This window comes from Eleginops maclovinus, chromosome 13, assembly GCF_036324505.1.
Source record: "Eleginops maclovinus isolate JMC-PN-2008 ecotype Puerto Natales chromosome 13, JC_Emac_rtc_rv5, whole genome shotgun sequence".
Lineage (NCBI taxonomy): Eukaryota > Metazoa > Chordata > Actinopteri > Perciformes > Eleginopidae > Eleginops > Eleginops maclovinus.
The window spans coordinates 8,784,606-8,809,339 of NC_086361.1; the positions used below are offsets into that span (position 1 = coordinate 8,784,606).

Below are 24,734 nucleotides of genomic sequence, written 5' to 3' on the forward strand. Positions count from 1 at the left end.
TCTGCTGCACAGGTGACCAAACTTACTCTGCAGTAGGTGTACCGCTCCTGACTTATGACACAGCAGCACATCCTGTCTTTCTTCCTTCACACAACGCACGCACGCACGCACGCACGCACGCACACGCACACACACACACACACACACACACACACACACACACACACACACACACACTCATCACAGTTTGGTGCAGAGTGGAGTTTACGCTACAATCATGAGGTGCTGGAAACATGAATTCCTCATCACCTGAAATTATCCAAAGTAGGAAGATGAAATTGGTAAGTCTGAGGAAATCACATTAAAAAAGATTGATAAAATTATACTAACAAAATGATCTATTAAGATCTGGGTTGCCTAGCTAAACATTTGTCCAATGAGCTACCAAGGGAACAATAATACAGACATACAAGCTACCACTTAATCAGACTTAACACAAAGAAAAATGTACGATTGCTAATTGTCTTTCACTTATAACACAGGAAATAACAAACCCTTTTGAAATGATTTCTTATTATCTATTCCCACTTGGAGGTTTTTTCCAGATCTCAACAATTATTTTGGTGAGTGCTGTTATCAGAAAGTCTGAAATAACCTATAACTGAAACTCCAGTCTGCCAATCATCGACTCTCACAAACAGAGAAATCATACAAGATGAATGACTGAAATTTAGCCACACAGTACAAGACATTAGGACACACAAAAGATCAAAACCAGAGTTAATTTTCATAACTTAACACTCAAAAGTCATGTCAAAAGCCAGCAGGCCTGTTTATTTGACCATAATCACTCCCAATGCAGTGCAAACTTCCTGTCAGTTCAGCATTAGCCCCATTATGTTATTTTACCATCTGAATCTATCTGTTTTCGAGTGTCATGTGATGTACACCCAGCATGTAGGACGTCGCACAGCAGTAGGATACAATCACATGTTGTAATGACGAGTGAAAACACACACTCCAATAAGTCACTCACTCATGAGTGAAGCAAACTTTATGTCCAAGGATAAAGTTGATTCCAGCAGAATCAAATGAGTCTTGTGAGACAAACTGCCTTTGTATGATTTGGTTTAAGCACAAGACACTTGCAAAGTGAGAGTGATAGTTCAGGTTTAGAGACTCTTTAAACCAAATAGCACATAGATGACATTCAAATCTCTGAAACAGCAACTGAAACTAAGGAAGAAACGTTGGAATCATTGTTCTTAAAATAATTTCAATTTTAGACCTTTAGAAATTTGAATGTGTCATTTCCATTTTATGCCATTTATTTTACCTCATCTCTACTTTATTTTAAAAATGTAGCTTAGCTTAGCACTATCACTTGGCAAAGACTCTATGAAGTGACTTCATATAGGTTTTGTTTATTTACTGTTCCGTACTGCTCCGTTAATACAGACAACAACAAAGAAACACTGTGAGCACACAGAAGACGACAAAATACAGATGAACAAAGATTGCTCCATCTGAACACGAGACATAATGTATTATGAAAACAGTCCGGTTTTCCTGTCTCTCATAACAAAAACTGACAACGTGCTTTACAAAGATGTATTTTTATGACAACTCCACTATGTCTAGCACTTCAGATTCTTCTCTGTTATTGTAGTTTACCACCCTGCCTGACAGCTGTAAACACATACACATGGTAATAGTGCAATCACAAAAGCAATGCTGCCAGGACTGTTTTTTTTTTTTTTGCGCGGTTTGTATGACATTAATATTCTAGATTTTAAATGTATAAAGTAAATGTGTTTTCCACTGTCTATCACATAATGATAATGATATTCATACTGCTGCAGCTTCACAATAAAAGCAGTTAACTGTTCTATAATAAAGTAATCAAAGGAGATGCCACATGTTTGCCAATAAGCTGTTTCTTTCTTTCACAGTGCAGCACAAAATCAGTTCACGACTGCTCACAGAATGATGAAATTATTGCCTGACTTATTCATTAAAACCACAAAAGTTTCTTCTACCAACCCCGGTATTATGGCACTCGATGAGTGATTAAGGTGGGATCTTAAGGATTGCCTATTCAAAAAGCAATCCTCATATCATATACTGCTCTATCTTATGCAACAGTCACCCCTGCTGTACGATGGATAGATCATTCTCCCCACATGCTTTATGACTAACTGATAACCTAACTACTTCCCGTTGCTAGGCAACAGTGTCTTCCCCTCCTCCGCATCTTTTCCTTTTCTCCAATGCGGCAAGAGGAGGCTGAGCTGCTGCCTGGTGATCGGCGAGGTAGATTGATGCCTAGATCTATAAACATAACCCCCCCACCAGCACAAGCACCACATTGAGCATCTCCTAAGGCCAGGGACACAAGCTCTGACATTGACTCAAATGTGATTCTACTCCGGAATTGTTTCCGCAGTATCCGAGTATCTGTATTATTAGTGATTACAGAGGAGGAAATCGGAATCTGTATTATGGCAATGGTAGCCGGGAGCAGAGCTGCTGATTGCACTGTGGGTGATACGATCAGTAATGACACAATGTTATGAGGCGAGACCAATCTGAAATGAAGACATTGCTGCTTATGTTCATGTGGCAACTCAGAGGAGTCTGATGAAATTAGTTTGATACAACAAGTTAATCTTAAATGTTTGTCATATTAGAGCATCATGTTGCTGACACCACAACAAAATAAAATCAACTCATAACATGATATTTTTTATGCTGTTTTGACATTTTTTACTTGTATTCACTTTTTATCAAGTGAACACAAGCTTATATCAAGCATGAGGTTTACATTCATGGTTAAGTGTAAAATGTATTTTCACTTTTAATTGAATCATTTGACGGATATGTAATATTATTACCTTATAACGAAGAGCAAAAACCATGTACATTTTGAAAGAAGTAACAACAATTTCCTCTTTGAGAGCGCAGACCTCCATTACGGCAATTTGCATGTGAAAAATACTGATTCTATCTGCTCAAATATTAAAGGGGTTTTCCTAATGCTGACAAACTAATCAACCCAACAAACAGACAAACAAACCAAATCTCAAAACATAACCTACTTGACAAAGGTAAGAAAAAAAATGTTTTTCTTTACAGTGACTGGTGTTCAGCACAAGTGATATACTCTTGGCTAATATTAGCATGCTAACATGCTAATAGCATGCTAACATGCTAAACTAAGACATTATAGCTGCTGACAATCAGCATGTTTGCATTGTTATTGTTAGTATGTCAGCATGCTGATGTTAGCAATAAGCTAAGGAGCCATTGTTAGCATGGCTGTACACATGTTTCTTATATCAACACTAACTTACTATGCTTGGATAAGAAAATGTATGTTAATTTTTTTTGTAATAACAAGAAAAATGTCACAACAACATTAAAGTAATCTTGTAATTATATAAAGAAGGATTGTGTTCAACAAATGTTTTTACGTTATAGGAAAGAAATGAGCAATTTATTTTTGTCTTGGAGCCAGCAGTATCAGTAACTAATAAAATGTTCAATGGAATGACCCTATACATTTAGAAGAAATAACACATAAATTATAATACAATACATGTGCATGATTGCCCTACTTGCATTTGCAACAGTCACACCAAGATAATATCCACCACCAATACCACCAACACACCAAACCACCAACATTAAACTGGAAGGGGACAACCAATAAATAGTGTGTCGAGACAAGATGTGAACTTATAAACTTTTAAAAAATACAATCAAAAAATGTGGCTCAGTGATGTCGAGGTGAAAGGGAAGTTGATCAAAAATGCAGGAGACTCAAAATCAATAACAACCACCAACTGAAATCAAAAAATCACGATGCAAACGGGACCTTGAGCGTGACAACAGGAGGGAGTAATGACCAGTCACCAAGCACAGGCAGGCAGGCAGGCCACCAGAGACGACAGTTATAATCATAAAAGAAGAAAACCAAAAACCAGAGTAGGGTGAGAGGAGGTGGGGAAGGTGAAGGGGGGATGATTAGGGAGGGAAGCCTGGTGGACATTGACGTCGGGTCGTCCTTACTTCTGTTGGGGGAGTTCCAGAGCGTGGCAGAGGACTTGGACAGCCTGTTGTTAATGACAGGGTCCACCTGTCTCGGCAAGTTGACCGTGGAGGCCGAGCATCTGCCTGCACCGGAGAGAACGCAACAGACAACAACTGTTCACAAGGCGGGCGGAGTGCAGGCGAACCCAGCCGAGGGCTGCCGACTCCCCTTGCAGTGGATCAGCAGGAGATCAGGGACAATTCTCCCTAGTGAGGCTCTCATTAACATTAAGGAGGAGATTATTCTGAATTCAAACGTTGGGGAGGAAATTGGGAGGAAATTTGAGGAAAGCGTGGGAAGGGTGTGGTATAGTTAGAAAACACATTAAGACAAGGCATGGGACGACAGGAATATTCCATGTCACGATTATCCTGGCCAAAAGAAAAGGGATTTACAACATTATACTAGTCATACTTCAAATAAAAAAATGTAAATGTGAAAACACTATACGTCCAATTCTGTTGACATAATATTTGTGTAAAAATATTTGTGTAATTGTGTAATATTTTTTTAGAGAACAACCGTTTCACTGAAAATCAAGAACCATAAATAATCCTAAAACAAACATTCCATCTGCATAAATTAAGGGTAAAACAAACAAGCATTTTGGGACTTGGTTCATTCCTACATGACCATTCCTCTTTCCTTTAAATTAAGCTGTTTTTTTATTTCTCTACCATGTTATTGAGCTACCCAAGTTTTAAAAGTCACTCGTGAGGATATTGATGATTACATAGAGAGAATTAACCGCAAGCAATTATCAATTATTATGGGTGTCTTTTTATCCCAATCCTTTATAGTCCAATCCCCATTAAAGATCCACCTTTCTTTCAGCTACAAAAAAATAATCTGCGTTAAATATCTCACACACACACTTCTCACACACATTCACTATCTTTCACACTTTTAATGAGAGAAAATTGTCTTGGCCTCGGTGTCACAGATCCATCTCGTCACATGTTTGAAAAGGGGAAATACACTCACAGCTCTCTGAGAAAACACTCTTCGCACTGCTATTCTAATGAATTCAAGGCAGCTTCCTAGTTCCATTCACATTCACTGAGGAATTACAAAGGTTTAAATTACTCAGTGGGGTCATCTGCCTCTGGTCCCGCCCTCATGACAGCAAGCCCTTCAGAAGTTATTTCCTTACATTGCATCAGTGGGACGAGTGAGTCACAGTCTGTGCAGCGGTGCTCAACAGGAAGGCTTGAGTTACAGTGAGGATGTGATATGCATCCTTTATATATATTCCTGTAATTGTGTTTTAGTGTCTGTGTGATTATGGCTGATTTAAAACTCACTTTCTCTGCGGGAAGTCTGGTTGAGTCCGCCCGCCCAGGACCATCTCTGCTGACGGATCTCGGCCCACGTCTTCTTAGTCGACCTCTTGATAGCAGACTCATATCTCTCCTGGAGAGAACAATAAGTAACAAACAATAGTTTTAACGCACAATATTTTATTCTCTAAACCTAATTTAAAACAATAACAAAAGACGAAGTTTGAGAGCTATCTTAAAATAGCGAAGGAGTTAGCTAGATTAGCTTTGCTGTTGTAGCCCAATATATAGTTCATAATTTGACTTCTTAACATTTCGGTTTTGGAACAAACACATTTTAACTAATCTATATCTATACCTTGTTCAATAACAAGCTTTAGAAACGTTTGTATGTGGATGTTCAAAGTTTGGCACAGAATATGCTCTGTTTCCAACTCCAAGTAGTCTTCATTCTAAGCTAGGTTAATAGCATGCTAGCTGTAACTCCATACAAAAGAGGGGTATTGATTTTCTCATATAGCGCATGTAACAAATAACCCCCTTTAAGAATTTCTTAAAATCTGCAATTAGAAGGGAAGATAACCGTTTTTGGAAGAAAATACTCACGACTCATCATAAGCATATGTAAGTTTTGATGAGGAGTCACAGGAAGATGTTTCTTTAAAGAGGTCAAAAAGAGGCCAAAAAGTTTGCAACCACTTATGATAACAAAGATTTTTAATTCAAATTACAACCACTAACAAAATCTGCAGTTATGAACCCTAGACAACTGTATGCTGCCAATACTTGACATTATAACTGACATTCAGGATTGGACCAAATCCTGGACACAGCCAATTTTCAGCTTAAATAAATACTGGCCTAGATTAGAATTTTCCACCCCGACTTCAATTAACACTAAATACTTTGGAGAGCACTGCTCCCTTCTCTCTCTCTTGCAATGAAATACACAGGTCTGTCATCAGAATGAGAAATACATGAGTGGTCAAGCATCCGGGAAATTGACGGTATATTTATGGTTAGATATGTTCGATAGTAACTCAGTGTTATTACTTTAAAAGAAGCTTTAACCAAGCTTTAAAAATAGCAATAAGGGGAAAACCAAGAATTTGTTCATAATTGTACCATTGTAAAATCATGGTTCCAATGGTTTGAGCCTCACAAACTGCTGCATTATCTCACCTTGTTCTTTTCTAGTTTCTGTCTCTGTTTCTCCTCCAGCAGAGCTCTGCGTTTCTCAGTCTTCAGCCTCTGCTCCTCTAGTTTTCTCCTGCGATCCTCCAGCTGGCTCTCCCTCAGACGTCGGGCCTTATCCTCTTTCTCCAGCCACTGGGCCTTCTTTGTAGCTGCAGGGTGACCACATAGAGAGGGGTTAACATTTGGACAGAAATTAAGAGGAGATAGAGAAACAGCTATATGGGAAAGTTGGAAAAAAGGTTGATAAAGAGGACATCCTATTTGAGTTCTTTCTTTTAATTTGAAGGTTATCCTAAAAGTGATTTGTAAGCAAAGCCTTTGCTATTTCTTTATGTAATGTCAATCTCTTAATCTACAGAAGCTGATAATAAAACATGTTTTCTATATGGTATGGTTCTGATTTGCTGTTTAGAATGGCCTTTGTGGCTCTTTAAGGCATGCTCAGAAGGATGCAAGTTATGATCCTGATGTTAATTTACTGTTAATCATTTTTACATTGGTGTTTTTAGCATGCTGCCAATGAGCAAAAAACACAAACTGTAGCTGTAGCTGTGGCTCATGGGATGATGTTAGTTTTGGAGATATTTGTTCATACACATAGGTGTTTAACACACATTTCATGGCAATCCATCCAGTATTTGTCTGGAAATGTCATTTATACCCACAAAACTGATACAAATTTGGGAGATCCATTCTCTGAGAACCATGAATGTCTCTATCAACTTTTGTGAAAATCCGTCTGGTAAATGTGGAGTTATTTTAATTAGATGAATCAAAATGTTGGTGCTACAGGAGATTCAGGGAAGTGCTAGGCTCATGATATTCAGCTTCTGGAGACCCTGAATATCAGAACAAAATTCATCAGCAATCTCTTGAATAGCTACTGAAACGTTTCTTTTAGTCATGGTTCACCTGAGACTTAAGTACAGCCATGTGCTAAAGGAACAACAAGAATGTATTTGATGACAGTCTATGTGAATACAGTATGTATAGTTATACCTAGTGGAAAAAAGAGTTTCAACCATCTCTTGAATCTTGAACTGAATGGTTGAAGCAGATGGAAGCTACTGTGTTCATTACACTACAATCCTGATAACAGTAAATAAGCAGAAGTGTCCTGCTGTGTGTTACAGCTCCCTCCGGCAGACGCCTGCTAATCTTTGCACATACGCTGCTTGGTTCATTTATTGGAGGAACAATTAAACAGCAATCAATCCTTGTGAATTAAACTCCCTGCATATACTCTACTGTCTTTATATAACATATTGTCGGCACTGTGTAGGGTTGGATGATGATGAAGGTTGGTTACATGCTGGATAAAACAAAAGTAATAGCATGGCATGATTCAATATTACCTTATATTGCTGGGAGTTAGAAGGCATTACATATAAGTCTTAGTGAACTTAGTACTGCGAGGATGTAGCAGTGTTGTTAAGCAAAGACGTTTTTGGTATTGAGTTCAGTATTCTGTAGCTCATCTTCACTAATGAGGCGCACAAGTCTAAGCCTCATCCGCAATGAGAAAGCTTTCTTCATCCTCCATGAATCCAATTTCTGAAAAATCCTATTATGTCTGCGTTCTGTGCAGCAGGATGATATAATAATTGAATGGCTTTTCGTTTTCCCCTTTTGAATAGTAGGCAAAATTATTCAGTGCACACAGTTGCTGTTACATAACAAAAGCCCAATACTTTATTGTTTACGGGATACATGTATATTAAACAACATGTTTTGAGACTACATGCAATTATGTGCATCCTTGGCTAGAGAAATTGCATGCTCCACTTCAAAAAGGCTCAACGCTGTACCATATAATTACAGACAGAAGCAGACTGCAGCAAACTAAACGGACGCTGAGCAAACCTCAGATATTATCGATAAAGAGGCGGCAGAACTCCCTTTCTTCTGTGCTGCAGCAAGACCACATTATTGATGCTAATGAAGGTAGTAATTAAATCTAATCCCTTTGAAAGGCCTGCTCTCAGTTTATGGTAATGACTGCTCATTTATCACGCCCTTGGCTCTGTGGGACGTTTCTGAGGGGAAACGCCCCAGAAGCTCTGCTCTGATTGGCTGCCTACATCAACAGGGACAAGCCTTGTGTTTTAAAGTAGATATAGTCTTTAAGGTTTTTGGGCTCGACCTATATTTTCATAGGAAGGGAAAGTTCAATTTTGCAGCCATAAAGTAAAACTATGATTGAAGGTGTGGGACACGCATGCTGGGCAGAAATGCACAAGAACATGAATTCAAACTTAAATGAAACATAAGCGGAAACATTACTAACTGCTGGGGGGTTCAAAAATGTCCACGCAATGACAGAAATGCAAAAACATATTTGAATCATGGAGGGCTGAAGAACGGTCATGACTGTGATTATTCCCAAATGGCATGACAGCAAAAATGCTTCATCGGGTTTTAGTGAAGCCCCTTACCTTGCAGCTGAGTTTGCTGTTCTGAAAGCCATTCAAGGAGAAACAATAAGAGATGACAATACTTGTCAATCACACCAGAGCACAGTGACAGAGGAAAGAGAAATGTTAATACTACATAGGGAACAGAAGATGTGCATGCATCAAGTTGGTAATTACAATTTCCAGCTTCATGCATCGCAATCTGAGTCTCTTAGGTAATCTAATTTGTTCAAAGAAAAATATTAAATATTGGAAAGTTTAAGTATTTCTTACCAATATATCTGGCTCTTTCCTCTCTCCGCTCCTTGGCCAGTTTCTGCCGTTGCTCTGAGCTCATCGAATCTGCAGGGAAAAGGAAAAAATAAACCTCTCTTTTAAATCTTACATCTTAAACCCTCAAAATCTATTTATATGTTGGTCACTTAGGGGCAGAAAAAGCTGAACATTTAAGTTACAAACTCTGAAACAGTTGCTTTTCAGCACATCAAGCAGTTACTGAGCACCCTTTTTATTTGTTTGAATTCAAGTTTCTCCCTCAGATGAATGTATGAGTTCAATATTCATTTTCTGAGTCTCTTAGCTCAGGGTTTGGTCTCCACCACCTCATGATTGAAATATCTGATTTTGTAGCTGCTGATTGCTCCACTTTTAGCACTAGCTAGTCGCTAACTGTGTATGTCTGCGGTCTGCTGCTGAGCAGGTCGCCCAGAGACAATAAAGTGCTCTGTTGAGCTCAGGAGAACTACTTCAGACGTCTAGAAAGAGCTTGGAGTATATAATTAGGATGCGTTTGATATGCCTGCCTCAAAAGGTTTCCATGGAACTACTCTAACTCAGAGACGACCCAAGGCAAACGCAGAACACGCTGAGGGGGATTACAAATCCCATCTGTCCCGAGAATGCCTTGGGATCCCTCTGGAGTAAGTAAAGAGGAACACCTGGGATACAGACATGTGCTGCCACAGCATTGCTATTTAAAAAATGTCATCAGAAAGGCATAATTGTGAGACTTTACTGTTACCTTCTATTAATCGACACAATGTTTTTAATGAAACAATAGAAACAACCTAGTTAAAAAGCAGCCGAAGCAGATCCAATTAACAACAACACTTTTTTCTGGACTGTTATATGTGAGATTTTTCAAAGCTGTGAGCATCATGAGAACCACCCACCAAGGTTTGATGGTTTCCATTGAATGTTGCTGTTTAAAACAAGTCTTTAACATGTTGCTTTTTGATATGTCTATATAACCTTTTGAAATAAAACGTTAAAACTTGTCATCATAGAAGTAAAAACTGTTACTTTCATTGATTCAGTATCAAGGTTGAACGATTTTAATCCTCTAAATCAGGTCCACTCTAACTGGGAATATATGTGTTTTTCTGCTGCAGTGATAATCAGCATGTATCTGATAGCCTTTAAAAGATGCAGCAGTGTAACATGAGGATTTGTGCATCTCTATCCGCCTTTAAACTGGCTGTGAAAAAGCCACGGATGAAACCAGGACCGCCGGGGTGCACGTCTTCTTTTGTGGTTCTCATCGCTATGTAATATGTATGCTGCGTATGTATTCTCAACCAATCACGGCGCCCTGCAGCAGTTCAGCAGTGTCTCCATGGCAACCTGAATTTCTTCTCCACCTTTCAGAGAGTTTTCTCGGCTGCGCACTTCAGTCTGACTGACATGCAGACGCTATCAAGTGCAGAGAATAAATAAACCTCATCAGTCTGGAGGTCTCGTACCCACTGACATGTCAATCAATGCTTGAGTCTCCCCTCCACCTTCACCATCATTACATCCAGTCTCCCCCATAGCAAAGGCCGATTTGGCTCGCTGCCACTACCATCTGTTTGGTGAGGACGACTCAATGTACAACGCAACTTCTATGACGAGAAAGAGTGAAAAGTAGCAACAGTTTCATACATTCAGGATCTTTTTAGGGGGTTTGTTCCAACTTTTTTTCGTGATATTTATGTGGAGCAGTTGAGCGATTTCAACAAAACAGGTTTTCAATAAATGAGAAAGCAAGGAAGCCAACAGCCCGATGCAGTCTGATGGCCAGCAGCTGTAGGAGAAAATGCTGATTCCACATTCTACACCTCAGCCGCAATCAAACAACTTATACAGTAAAAAAAATAACTAGCTTGTAACAGAAGCAATTGCAGCTATTTTCCAGTTTCAGCACTTGTAATTGTAGCATTTGTGATTGCAACCATAACACCAACTTGCGACCACCCTTGCATTGTGTCTGGTTTACAGCCATTCAAGTGTGCACCATTGTCCCCCTATTGCATCACTCTGACTTAATTACCTAATTATCTCTGGAACCCAGCATCCTATCTGATCACTGCACTCATCTGCCTACACAAAAGTACCAGCACTGCACAGTAGAGCAGTCCATTGTATATTTGTGAAAAATTCACAAATCTTCTCTGTTCTTCTTTTTGTCTTGTACTTGTACATAACCTGAGTGTTTTTCATTGTATAATACTCTATACTTCTCCTTGGTCCACAATTCAGATGGGTTTATTGTGTCATTTCCCGCTACAATACAAAAACTAATTATTTTTCTAGTTTGGTGTGGATGAACTTGACCGGCCAGCTTACAGGGACCTGACCATAAACCCATCCAACACCTGTGGGATTTAAGAAAGACTTTATTACCATAAACTCAGCAGCTGACATCACTTGACATCATCTTGCTCTGCTGGCTAAATGGGATAAATGCTCAAAAACCTTAAAATGAAAGGTGTAGTAATACATTTTAGGTTACATTAATATCATAAGGAGGTGATAATTTCCTAAAAATATGTTGTAAGCCTTTAAAAAACAACATTTGTACTGCTTCTACCTGATGCACAAAAAAGGGGGGACTCTTTTTTTTAACAGGGAGTCTATTAGCAAAAACCTAAATAGAAGCTTTAGATTGAACTTATTACTATGTTGCCGTTTTTGACTTTGCAAGCTTACCCAGGACTGACTGTTATGGGTTTTTTGAAATGTATTCATCAGCAAAAACCTCCATATGTCTACCTTTCTTGGGCTGAGGGCTGTTGCCCGGGGTGGTTGGCCCCACATCTGTCTTGCAGGAGGCATCTGTGTTGGTGGGGCTCTCTGTGTTGGGGCTGGAGTCTGATTTAGGAGAGAGGTCTGTGATGGCGGAGTCATCAGAAGTCAGGATGTCCTTCTCCAGAGACTTGTCCCCATTCTGGATGGACTGAGACTCCGTCTGCAGAGGAAGAGCTGGAGGACAAAATAACACAGATTGCTTAAAACGAGTTACCAAAGATGCTTTGACAAATGATCTGACACACAACATAAAACACCATGAAAACACATGTACATGGTTTCCTTTGTGCTGTCACAGATGCTTTTTGGGACATCTTTTAGCATCACTAGTGTGTATTGAATGCTAGTGACTGTCTGTCTACATCCATTTCTGACGCACCTTCACTATAAGAATCTGTTTGCAACTTTATTAACGCAACACTTTACCTCATTACAAATTAGGTAGCAGTAGGTGAGACAGAAGCATGTGAATAAATCTCAGTTGTTTTTTAAGTGGAGCCAAAGCAACAGACTCCCTGAACCAAACGGCGGGATATTTTAGTATACACATTGATTTTTCCTGTGGGGGCAGAAGAAAAACACTAGAGGTTGTTGTGTAAGTTTATTTCGGCTTCCCTAAAAGATTAATGCTTACACAGTCGTTATCACAGGGATAATTAATGACAATTGGTATAATTATCCCCACAGAGCCACCTTAACTGAAGTCTAAATCCCCTGACATCACTGTAGGGCACAACATGTCCGTGGTTGGTAAAGCTGAAAATAAATCAACAAAAATGGTCACAATAAAACAGTGTTTTAAGTCATTATTTATTCAAAACTTTTTATTTCTGCTTCTAAAATAACTATTTGCTTCTTTTCCCTATTTTTACATTTTTGTCAGTTCATTTTCAGGTGTTGGACTGTTGGTGGGACACAGCAAGCATTTTGAATATTTACACTAAAAGATGAAGTAAAAAAAGAAAAGTGAGAGATTCACCACAAAATGTAATTGAAGATTGTTCTCGAGGTTTTTCCTTGTTTGGTATACTGCATGACTCGAAAATGTAATTTAAAATCTAAAGTTAATATTGAACCTACAGATGAATCCATCATAAGAATAATCTGTACACAGCTTTCCATTCAATGTCATGTTTTATATAACATGAAGGCCTCCTTATGAAAACTTCCTCCCCACAAATCCGGTCACGAGGACAGACTTCTTGACCTCTGACCCTTACAGAGCATGACAAAGAGGCAGCAAAAAAAGCCACAAAACACATCCTGTTTTAATCCCTTCTCAGACTCTGTTTTCACACTCCAGCTCATACTGTCATGTACTAGGCTATTGCTTGTTCCACTCCCCCCCTTCCTTTACCCCTCTGTGGCTGTCACACTGAAGAAGCTGGTGACAAACAGAGCAGTGACGCATTGAAGGGTTACTGAGCAGGAAGAAGAAGAAGAAGAAGAAGAAGAAGGGACAATTTGTGCACTTCTAAAAGGACATGTGGAGAGTGAGAAGAGCGGTTTATAGAGAAAGGGGAGCTGGGGCACAATGAGAGATGACGGAGGGGGAAAAGGAAAGCGTAGGATTTGAAAAGACAAAAAAGGAGGACTGATAAACACAGTAACAGTCAGGCCCACAGCTGGAGAAATAATGAGACAGGAGTTCAGAGACAGTGAGGTAGGAAGGTGAGAGGCTGCAGGCTCCAGGCCAGATCTCCACTGCAGCCAACAACGGGCAGATGGAGCGTGAAGCTCTCCTCGGACCCGTCCAAACGCTCACCGAACCAGATAAATCACAGATTAACACTGGGCTCCTCTCCAGACACCCCCACTGTACTTCAACACAGAGCCTAATGCACAGCCTGCACTACAGAATACTAATGGAGGAATGATAGGGAGTGAATTGAAGCCCCTGTGTGTTTACATTACAGACTAAGAAAGAAATAGGCAGGATCATGTTGGCAGGATGGCGCCGTCTCTACCTGATGTTAAATAAAGGATTAGGATTTGGCAAAAAGAGGATTGCAGTTCTCCTCCTCGCTTGAGAAGATTACTCGTTCTCAAAGTGTGGTAGACCTTTGTATTTCTTTTTCAGTTTAGCTTCCTTACATGGCTGTAAGAGAGACCGAGTCCGAATTAGGAATTATAAGCATGACTAAAGACACTTTAATTCCTAGAATTCAAAATATTTTAGGGGGAAAAAATAGTGTATAGTCTGCAGGCAGTTCAGGACATGATATTATTTAGTGGTTATGATTTTACTGCCACTGCCAAATTTCTTTAAAAAGATATATAAATAAATATAAATAAATATAAATAAATATATATATATAAATATATATTTATTTATTTTTTACAGATTTGTATAATGTTTAAGACTTTTTTTAGTTCTCCATACTACCCATAGTGATATTTAGATACTTTTATAATTATTTGATAATCAGTATTGGTTGATTAAGCAATGCATCGCTGAAGCATGATGCATTATGTTTTTATGGATTCATAAATTAAACGTTAATATTGTATATACTGAATGACGATAAACGTATTGTTCCTAGTAGTGATGGGGGGAATGTAGCTCCATTTGTTTACTACTTTACTCTTATTTCAAACATTTTTGTCAGCGAAATAAATACAAAGTGACCAACACTTCGAGACTTGTGAGTCAGTATACTGCGAGATCATCATGTCCTTTCCTCTCTCCATGCACAATAGGCCTACATATATGGAGAGAGAAATTAATATTAAATGGTTGCAGGACTGTTGTCTAACTCACATGTTGAATTATTTGGGGTGTAATTGCTTGTAAAAAATGAAGGAAATACATGTTGATGTATTGTATCTTGACTGCAGTGAAATACCACCAAATACTCATGGTTACTAGGGCTTCTGTAAACCAGGTACTATGATGGCAACTTGCACAGTGAAAACTACAGAACAGAGGTCTCATAAGACAGGTTTATGCTGCAGAGTTTACTCTATTTAGTTATTTTCATAATCACGTCATGGGTGTGGTTGTTATGTTTTGTTGCAGTTTGATTGATAATAAGAGTTGTGTTAAAACAAGCCTTGCTCAAATGAATACACTAAATGGCTTTGCAGTGCGACTTGGTCTGGTATGACAGTTAGCTTATGGTGGCAAATGTTAGGTTATTATGTTAGCTACTGTTAGCCGGCTTGCCGTTTCTGCCATGGTTTCTGCAGTTCTCATGGAGGCAATTAAGGTAATGTTGAAGTTCTCTTAAAAAAACACACTGAAATTACAGTCATATCTCCAGATTAAGGGTGCCTTACACCATCTGAGGACACAACTGTGTCCAAAGCCATCTTGAATATGGAACCATAAATCCGCTAAAAAAGTTTTCTACAGTATTCAAATAATCCAGTGATAATTGTCTGTAATTTTATGAGTACATGACAAACTGGGAATGCTAATCACTAATTCGGGATACTTTATATACAGTAGAGCCAATTTGTTAGATGAAGCCAATTATTGGCAAAGACAGGACTCAAGTGGTAGCAGCAGCTCACTGAATACATGGCAACATTATACTTGCTGTTTATATCCCCCAAAGCATTATAGGAAATGTATTTACAAAATGATAACAAAGACTAGGGCAATGCATATTATCTGTGTAAAATGTTCACAATTGCTTCCAATAGTATGTGAATACATCTCAATTCATATATGGACACTTAATTCTAACACGTGTTTTATTGATGTCCCTACAACAACAATGACAATACATACATCCTTGCAGAACAACATGGTCAGCTTCAAGTCATCTTATCGCACATGATCAGCTATTCATGTGACAAGCTTCGTTTGACACAGAAACACAAATTCAGCATGATGTTCACCCCACTCGCCCCCCTCTCTCCTACAGAGCTCCTGGTCCCTCTACAGCCATCTCAGGTTTCTGTGCCACTGTGACAGACTCTGGGTTTATAAATAGCGATAAGCAACCTACTGAGAATGTCGGCCATAAAAGGGGCTGGCTTCTGTTGAGGCACCTTGGGGCAGCGCAGTGACCACAAACTGCAGCATGTGGTACACCAGATTCACAGCACGCAGAGCAGGCAAACTTAATTTTGTTTGTGCTTGGCCCACATTTTGGCTGCTATACTGCAAATCCATCTGGCATAGAAAAAACTGTTTTAATCAATAACAGAATCAAATAGAGGAGGGTGTCCAAAGGAGAGTTAACAACCTGCCAAACTGGATGCCAACACAATGATGGTCAGGAAAAAACTGTGAACTCTTAGATATTATATGTTTTTTTCTTAGACAATTGAGGAAATAAGCTACGGATGCTTATACTTATGATTAACTTTGAGGTAATGTTTTTAATACTATTTGTTGGTTTGTTTGTTTGTTTGTCAGCAATATTATGGAAAGACTACCGCTCTGCGTTCTTTGAGTTTACTTTGTGTTTGTTTAATTCTTTGTTTTCATGCTTTTTATTTCTGATCCCTGTTTTCTACCTTCATATACATCCATCATCTGTAGCACCTGTTTCCAGGACCCTCTCAAAATGTAATTGCAGTGCATCACAAATAGAACTAGAAGAGCAATTGGAGAGCAAACATTAATGTGATTAACTGGTCGGTTATCTGTTACACCTTGGACCACACCTGTCAACCAAGTTGCATGGAAATCGGGCCAGCAGTGTTTCCATAATCCTCCTGACAAACAGACAAACAAATTGCACACAAAACATAACCTCTGATGTGAATGGTCCCAGGAAATTCCAGTAGATCCTGCCTTGTTATTTGTCAAAGAGGAAATGGGTTGTGAATGAAGAAGACGTACACAATAAACAGGGTAAGTTTGTGAGATGGGTATACATGATCGAAAAAGCGCATGATGGACATTTTGGTGGCGTTGGACTTGTACGGTGGCAGTAGGCCAGCACTAGTTTTCTCTTTGCACTGCACCGCTTCAACTTTGACATTCTATCCTTTTCTCACAATGCAGTTGAACAATCTCATATGCATTTTTAATGCTTTTACACACAGTTATAAAGTATTTTGGGTGGTTAAAATAAGTCTAATTTAGCTCAGAAAACAGCTTATATGGAAAAAGCAGATAATAACCTTATGATTTAGTCATTAAGGCACATACATACTTTATCAACCTTCCGTTCAATTTGAGCATCTTGGTCACCCTCTTTGCCTTGTGACACCTTTTTTTCAACATTGGAATAAAGACAGAATGTCCTGAAGAAAATCTGAATTAACTCTGAATTATAATTAACTCGGTGAACATAACAAACTGGAAAACCTGGAGCAACTGGGGGTGCATTTGTATACTGGAACCATTTGTGTCATGTATGTTTTAAGAAGAGTACTTTTGACATCTACAAAATATATTAAGAGATCATTTATAAAAATGTATTCATGAGTTGGGTGGATCAAAAAATATTTGAAGGGAACCATCTCTTGAATCAGTACGCGGAGGGGACCAGAACCTCATGTGTGTGAAGCAGGTCAGGGATCTATTGTTTGGAGTTATGTTCATTAAGGAGCCAGTATGGGAATGCCATGGGTTAGAGTGATTATGTGTATGTGTGTGTGTGTGTGTGTGTGTGTGTGTGTGTGTGTGTGTGTGTGTGTGTGTGTGTGTGTGTGTGTGTGTGTGTGTGTGTGTGTGTGTGTGTGTGTGTGTGTGTATGTGTGTGTGTGTGTGTGTGTGTGTGTGTATTCTTTGTGATGAGTGGGACATGTTGGATCTGGGTCAGGACACCCTCAGGAATCCCTGGCATCCACATTCCCCTTGCACGTGTTTAAACACTAAATGTGTGTCTTTTGTATGTGTCTGCATTGTGTGCATGTGCCGTGGACTCAAAGGATTAACATCCTCCAAATCAAAGCATTTCCATACTGTATGTGTTGTCAAAGCTACAGGACATTATCTGATAGATGTCACTTACATAAAATGCAGAAAAATCAGATTAAGTGAATCCAGGAATGTTTAGTATTCCAAACAAAAAAAATGATATCTTGAGGCATAACATCTCATTTCAAATACTTCTGCTGGAAGTGAATTGTTACTGCTTACAAACTGTGCACTACACTTCATGGAGTACTTCACCACCTCTTCCTCTGTGCATTGCAAAAATAAAGGAAACACTCTTGGGCAACAAGAATCCACGCCTTAGGGAAAAGCAGAGGAAGAACATTCCTGGGACACTGGTGGTGCTGAGAGAAACAGCCCAAATGCACGGCTTCATTTCGGATGTCTGAATAGGTTCAACTAATGAGTGTGTGTGAATATAAAAGAAAACACAAATCAAGTACCAGAAGAAAAATCCCCAGCTCTATCTCATGACAAGCAACAATAAAACAAAAGGTCATCTTGTCCAAATGTAATCATGCATGGTATAATAAACAAAATGTCAACTGCACACAACTGCCGCGCGGAGCAGGCACAGACAAACTTCAGGCCTAACAAAACAAATGCTGTACAAACCTTTGAACCCCTCAGATTCTTCCCATATGTCGTGAGAGGTTACCAGAATAAACAGCTACTAATCACTGTCACAGGAGAAGAAATGTGTCTTTTTTTCTGATAATAAAAGAGAAACCTTAATTTTAAGGCTTGGGTTCAATTACAGACCACTCTGTCAGCTGTTGGATGTTCTCTTTGGAGTCTGGCTGAACAAAATAACATATTTGGCTGCTGACTCCCCAGCTGAATATGACATAATGCATCCTCCCTGTGGTCCAAAGCTGAATTAAAATTGAAGAATCATTTAATGCAACTATGGCTATATTATAATTGACAAAATATAAAATTAACATTCTCACACCCTTGAGGGGCTCTGTGGTTTTACAGGTAGTGAGCTAGCCAGCAATTGTACTGACATAAAAACAAATGAATAAGCATGAGTAGACATGTCAAACTAATGCTTAAAACTACAGAGGTTGATCAGAAAAATATTCTCTGAGACTTCCCAACAACTGCACAAATGTTGGGAAAATATTAAAGGTAAAATAACAGCCAACTCAGATGATAATTTACCTTTGTATCCAAAACTTTAACCGCCCTTATTGTATTTAAGGAAACCCACACACAACATAAATCCCAAACTATATTCATCAGGATTTTGTCTACACCGGTTAACAGGGTAACTGCGCCATCTAACATTCGCTGTGCACCTTCATACTAAAATGCAGATGTTCCCCGTAAAATATTAAAGTGATGCCAGAAAAGAGACACAGCTTTGTTTTAACGAAACTCCAAATAAATAGGGGATGGATATCCAGTTGTTCTGGCAGGCAGCAGGCTTACACTGAAACCGCCGGGATGTGGGCGTGACCGTAATTTTGGCAGGATGTGACGTTGTCGTCGCCATACTATATTTTTCTAGACAAAACCCTGGGCAAACTGTCTCTTGATATAAACTCCTATTTCCTGCCTCCAAACAACCAAACATTTGAACTGATCCTGACACAAGATGCTGGTTTATATCAGCAAACAGTCAGACACCACATCAGGGACCATTTACTCTGTATCTCAATCTCTCTGCGAAAACAAGACTATGCTATTAAAAGTTAATATGAGTACTACATATGAACATGAAAGCTGAAATAGGTTCAGTCAGAATGGCGAGTGGCAGTAGCTGAACTGCAGAAAGCAGTGATCTCCAGATGCTTTTTACCACAGATAAGTGGGTTACCCAGTCACAAAGACGTACAACAGAGCCAAGCATGAATCATATATGTATCATCTATTATTAACCGTTTCCTGCTTCTCTATCCACCGACTCAGGGTTGATACTGAAAAATTAGGACAAAGGTGACAGACTGAGAAAAGGGAATACCTCTGAACCATTTTTATATTGCAGCGTGCTGAGAAAATCTTTTCTTGGAGACAGAAGAGAGGAAATAGCTCAGACGTGGTTTGTTTTGACTGCAGCTGTAGTCAAGGAGGTCACTTCTCTAGCCATGACCTCACCATTCGGTCATCATCTCTGTAGCTTAGCAACAATAACCAAGGCGTATATGTAAATAAGTACAGACACCATCTTAATGTTGAACGCACAGGAAAGGAAAGAATAACAGCTGACCTACATAGTCAATCACTCTCCGAGATTCAAAGGTAACAAACAGAACAACGGCTACTACCTTAAAGAGTGACAGTGGAAGCATTCGAGAAACAAAAAGATATACGTTTAGCTTTAGGGCAATACCTCTTTGGTACATCATGAAATGTATAGAACACAGAATATCTACTACCTAAGGCTGGCATTCACATTTCACTCTTTTTACCTTCAGCAAGGAGGTTGTGTTTTAGGTTTGGTCGTCTGTTTGTTAGCAAGATTAAAGAAATGTCTTTCACTTTGCTGTTTTGAGTGTCTGGCATGCAGCTTGAATGTTTGGGTTCAGTCTTCTGGCTGTCAACAAGCCTGTTCCTGGGTGATATTTTCAGCGAAAAACAACTACGCTACCCATATACGATTAACATACAGACAAAGTAAGCATCTAGCTTTGTTAGCATTAAGCAAAAAGATAGAAGTGAGTGAATATTAGGCATAGATTCATAAGGAAACCAACAGTATGCAACTCTTAAAATAAATGTTCACTTAAAAAACTGTACAGGCGGTTATTTGTCAATATTGTGTGCGCAGTTTGTTGCAGTGGCCCCAAGTGGCCAAAAAGATTATAGTAATGCAGGTCTAAGTCTACCTTGTGCTACATCATTTATGAAGTTTTTCAAGAACAAACTTGCCAAAAAGAACTCTTGATTGTCTTTGTAAAGGAAACTTCAAAGAGAAACATCAATGATGAAGTGTAAATGCACTAAAGCTGTCCCACCATACTTACCCACTTGTTTTGGAAAGTAGGGCATAACTGAGTCTGGCTGACTAATGTTGACCTGGCAGCACGGAGAGGTGAGGTGTGATGTGCAACTAAATTTAATCTCAGCTGAGGTCTGGTTTTAGTGCTGCATCACAGCCAGTCAACAAAAACACTTAAGGCAGCTAGAAAAAATTAATTTGTTTACAACATTTTTTAATATTATCCTCAACATCTATTCTACCTGACATTTTTTACAAGCAGTTTCACAGAATAACTTTTCTTGGGAAGGGAAGATAATACTACTAGCAAGTTTAAAAGCTTTATGAGGATTTGGGGATGATGAATGGCTAGGAATTCTCACATGTATGCTGAGGCTAGAACCGGGCACTTTATCAAATTAATTCAATGAGGTAGTTTTTTATTTTTGCAAGATTTGTAAGATGTCTGAATTGTTTCAATTAATTAATGACAACATGCAAAAGATACTTTTCTTTGACAAAATGGAAATCATTCTGATGAATGATATAGGCCTAATGTTTTAAATATAGTTCCAAAATACATTTTTCTTTTAAATATTATTGTGTAATGTTAGGAATAAAAAAAGTATAAAAATAAGAAATAAACCTCTTTTTTGTGTTTTTGTGTAAGAGATGTATATCAATTGCTCTTCTTGCAACCAGTATAGACTGCTTGACCTTTCCTTTTTATGTCAGTCATAAAATAATAGACCTGCAATAATCAAGTCTTTCAATAAATGAATGCCGTGAAGATGAGGATAATACCTCTTCACTAAAGCATCAGGAACAGGGTGCTGCAGCATCTGCCCTGTAGTGTTTTGCTTCATAAACATTGGAAGTTAAATCATTTTGGAGAGAAACAATCATCAGGGATAGTAATGACATTTACCCAAGGTCAGACAGGAGAAACATTTGGCAACATAGACAGTATGTAACAGTCTGCAAGACTAGAAGTAAAACCTGACCAGCTGCAGCCAAAATGTACTGACATTTTTCTTGATATTTTCTGCATATCAAGGCATTAAAGGTAACAACAGCAAGCTGCTAGCTAGGTCAACCTGCACCCCGTGTTTGGGTAATGAAAAAGGAGAGATTGCAGAGGTAATCAATTGACTGGTGCAGCAGGAGACGCTGCATTTTGAACTGCCTTCTTATCTATTGTTGAAAAATATCTCTGTGGAGAGCAGACAAACACGTGGAGGGGTTTGAAAACAAAGAAAGAAAACATCTGACACACCACATGAAGCATAATGCACCCTTACACAACTGAACAATTTCTCGGGTAAATGGGAATATGCACAATTGTCAAACTTGTTTTAAGTCGAGATGGATGAACATACACTTATTATTTTTTTGAGTTTTGTTGTTCTGTCTTCCAGATAAAATGAGGTTGCAGCATGAATATGTCTGTTAGCAGCATGCATCCGCCGTCAACTGCACTCTAATATTAGAGCCTGTGTCCTGTGACTGAGAGGATGTGTGGTGGGTCAAATGTGTGTGTGAGTGTGTGTCAGTTTAAGTGGACACGAGCATCAAATGTAACTACATCCTGGCTTGTATCTCTACACACAAACACACATACAAGCATAAATACACTAGACAAGCAGAAGGGGGGAAGTGGGGTACATCTGCTAGTGATTCCCCTAAGGTTGGAGTAACACATAAACAAAAACATAGTACATACTGCAAGGCAGCATGAGTAATGGGGGACATGTACAGGCAGAAAGGGTGTTCAGAAAGGAGACGTCACACCGACAGTCTGTTTTCTTGATCCGTGTCACATCAGGTTTCACCACCTGACCAGGCCCTTTAGGACACTAGCAGCAGGTCTGAATCTGAAAAGTGAAGAGGAACAAATAATCTTGCCCCAGAGAGACAAATCAGGAAAATATTCACTTTGTTCAAGACCTTCAAGAGTCTTATTGGACCGTCTCAGCAACACATTGTAGTTACATCTAACAAAGCCATTTTTTCGTCTTTCTGCTTGTGCTAAAACTAGCCATATTAGTACAAAAAACATTTTAGAGGACAGGAAGTGTATACCATGCAGCTTGTAATGAGTCATATTAAGTTAGAGCATATTTTTTAAAGACAGGAAACACATTAATTTAGCTGAAAGCTCACACCATCTTGCTATCATAGGAAAATTTGGCATAAATAACACTCAACATTAACATGTTAGTTTTTTTTATTCTGAGTGTGTTTGATCTCTTATTACTGCTCTAAAAGAGTCACAGGTGTGTAGGTGTTACTACAATGACTCTAATCTATTAAATAAGATGTGATGACAATTCCATTTATGACTAAACTCTGCCTCACACCGCTCTCGCTAACAGGATTATGTTGCAAACAGGATTATTATTCAGTATGTATCAACATCCCATTCATGATTTCAGCTTTTTTATAGCACAGGAAATGCAGGGAAACATGACTAATCTGTGCATAAGCGCCAAGCGAGCTACATCCTCCTTCTTCTTTATACTCAGAAGCAGCAGAATGGAGCATTTCCTCTCCTTTCCTGTGCGAGTGGCTGTGATTTATAGCATCTGGTCACAAGGACCGCTGACGTGGAGCGTTGAAGGGAGAAAGCTCTGGCCTCCTCCTCCTCCCTTCTTCTTCTTCAAAGATCCACTTAAAGCAAAACAATCCTGCCTAAACCTGGACTCCCTGTCTGGTTTCTCAGAGTCATTCTAGCTGATCTCATCCACACAACCCACCCACCCTCTTGTACAGACATTTGAGCCCCCAGGACACAAAAAACAAGAGACAGTTGTCAGAGCTGTGGGAACATAAGCCCTGTCGGACTGCAGGAGCTGAGAGGAGTTTTGTCTTATGTTTTAGCTTTAGCCTTTCTATGCTAACAGGAAAAACATATTAAAAACGCTCTCATAGTGTAGAAAATAATGATGAGACAACCAGTAGTATATCAAGAGAAGATTTATCTGCTAAGATTTTAATTATTTGTTGATTTGGTTTTGGCCAAATAAAACAGGCAAGACAATTAGGAAAAGATGTGTCAGTTGTAGCCCTAAAAGTAAGTAATACAACTCTATATAATGGCTTAAAAACCAGGCAGAGGTCACTTCTTCTTTGAGTTTAATTAAGTAGGAGGGCTAATGATAACGGCAAATCAAAAGCGAGTGGAAGGAAGGTTTCTGGGCCAAAATCTACATTTCCAGCCTGGCTGTAGTGTTGAATTACTGCCAAGAACATAACGTCAGCATGACTCGGAAGCTCTCGGGGCCAAAGGGAGTCCACGTCTCATGATTACTTCCACAGAGGAGCATTGACTCTGACTGCAGGGCTGGAAAAGCCAGTACAGTGACACTGCAGATAACAACTGTACAATTTAAACTCCTTTTACAAACAAGCACAGAGGTTTTCCGTCTTCATCACACAAAAAGCCGGGACCACTCCTACTGTGAAACCTAAACAAAGGCTCTTTGAACATGTCATGTCTTGGAGAGTTTGACTCTAGCACTCGCAGAGTTAGTAAGAAAGGAAGCCGCTAGCTGTGTTTCTGTATAAAACTGTATTCTACAACATTGACTCTGAAACACCAGCAGACAGACTCTGATTAAGTGGTGTAAAGTCTCTGGTTGACTGGTTTCAGGGGGTGTGAGGGATGACAGGAGATATATGAGGTTAGGAGGGTAGTGTGTGTGTTTGCATTTGTGTATGGTATTTTCAAGCTCTTCAAGCTCAGACCTTAACAAATCACTCTGATATCGGGATTATGAGTCTGCCTGCAGGCTGTGAAAAAACAAGCAAACCATTGTTGGGGTCAATATCTTCCTCTTTATTTTTTCAACAATGAGACTCACAGCTCAGAAGGAGTCAGAGAGTAAGATTGTTTCTGTTTATGTAACGCCACTGCTTTCTTCGGCATCTAGCATTCCTAAAAACATCACATGTTGATAAACCCTGTTGCACA

General features: G+C 39.1%; 1 protein-coding gene across 8 annotated transcripts in view; it reads right to left on the bottom strand.

The window, feature by feature from the left end:
- The window catches only part of LOC134875211 (MAP7 domain-containing protein 1-like), a 36,793-nt gene that overhangs the window by 9,818 nt on the left and 2,241 nt on the right, over positions 1-24,734 (bottom strand). For 5 of the 8 annotated variants that reach the window (XM_063899681.1, XM_063899680.1, XM_063899679.1 and 2 more), the window contains exons 2-7: positions 11,958-12,167; positions 9,198-9,266; positions 8,946-8,966; positions 6,496-6,659; positions 5,338-5,446; positions 4,012-4,116 (exon numbers count right to left, since the gene is read on the bottom strand). In XM_063899681.1, the coding sequence (XP_063755751.1) occupies positions 4,012-4,116; positions 5,338-5,446; positions 6,496-6,659; positions 8,946-8,966; positions 9,198-9,266; positions 11,958-12,167 (678 nt within the window). The remainder of the gene's footprint in view (positions 1-4,011; positions 4,117-5,337; positions 5,447-6,495; positions 6,660-8,945; positions 8,967-9,197; positions 9,267-11,957; positions 12,168-24,734) is intronic. The other 3 variants (XM_063899682.1, XM_063899684.1, XM_063899685.1) reach the window with 3 other exon arrangements.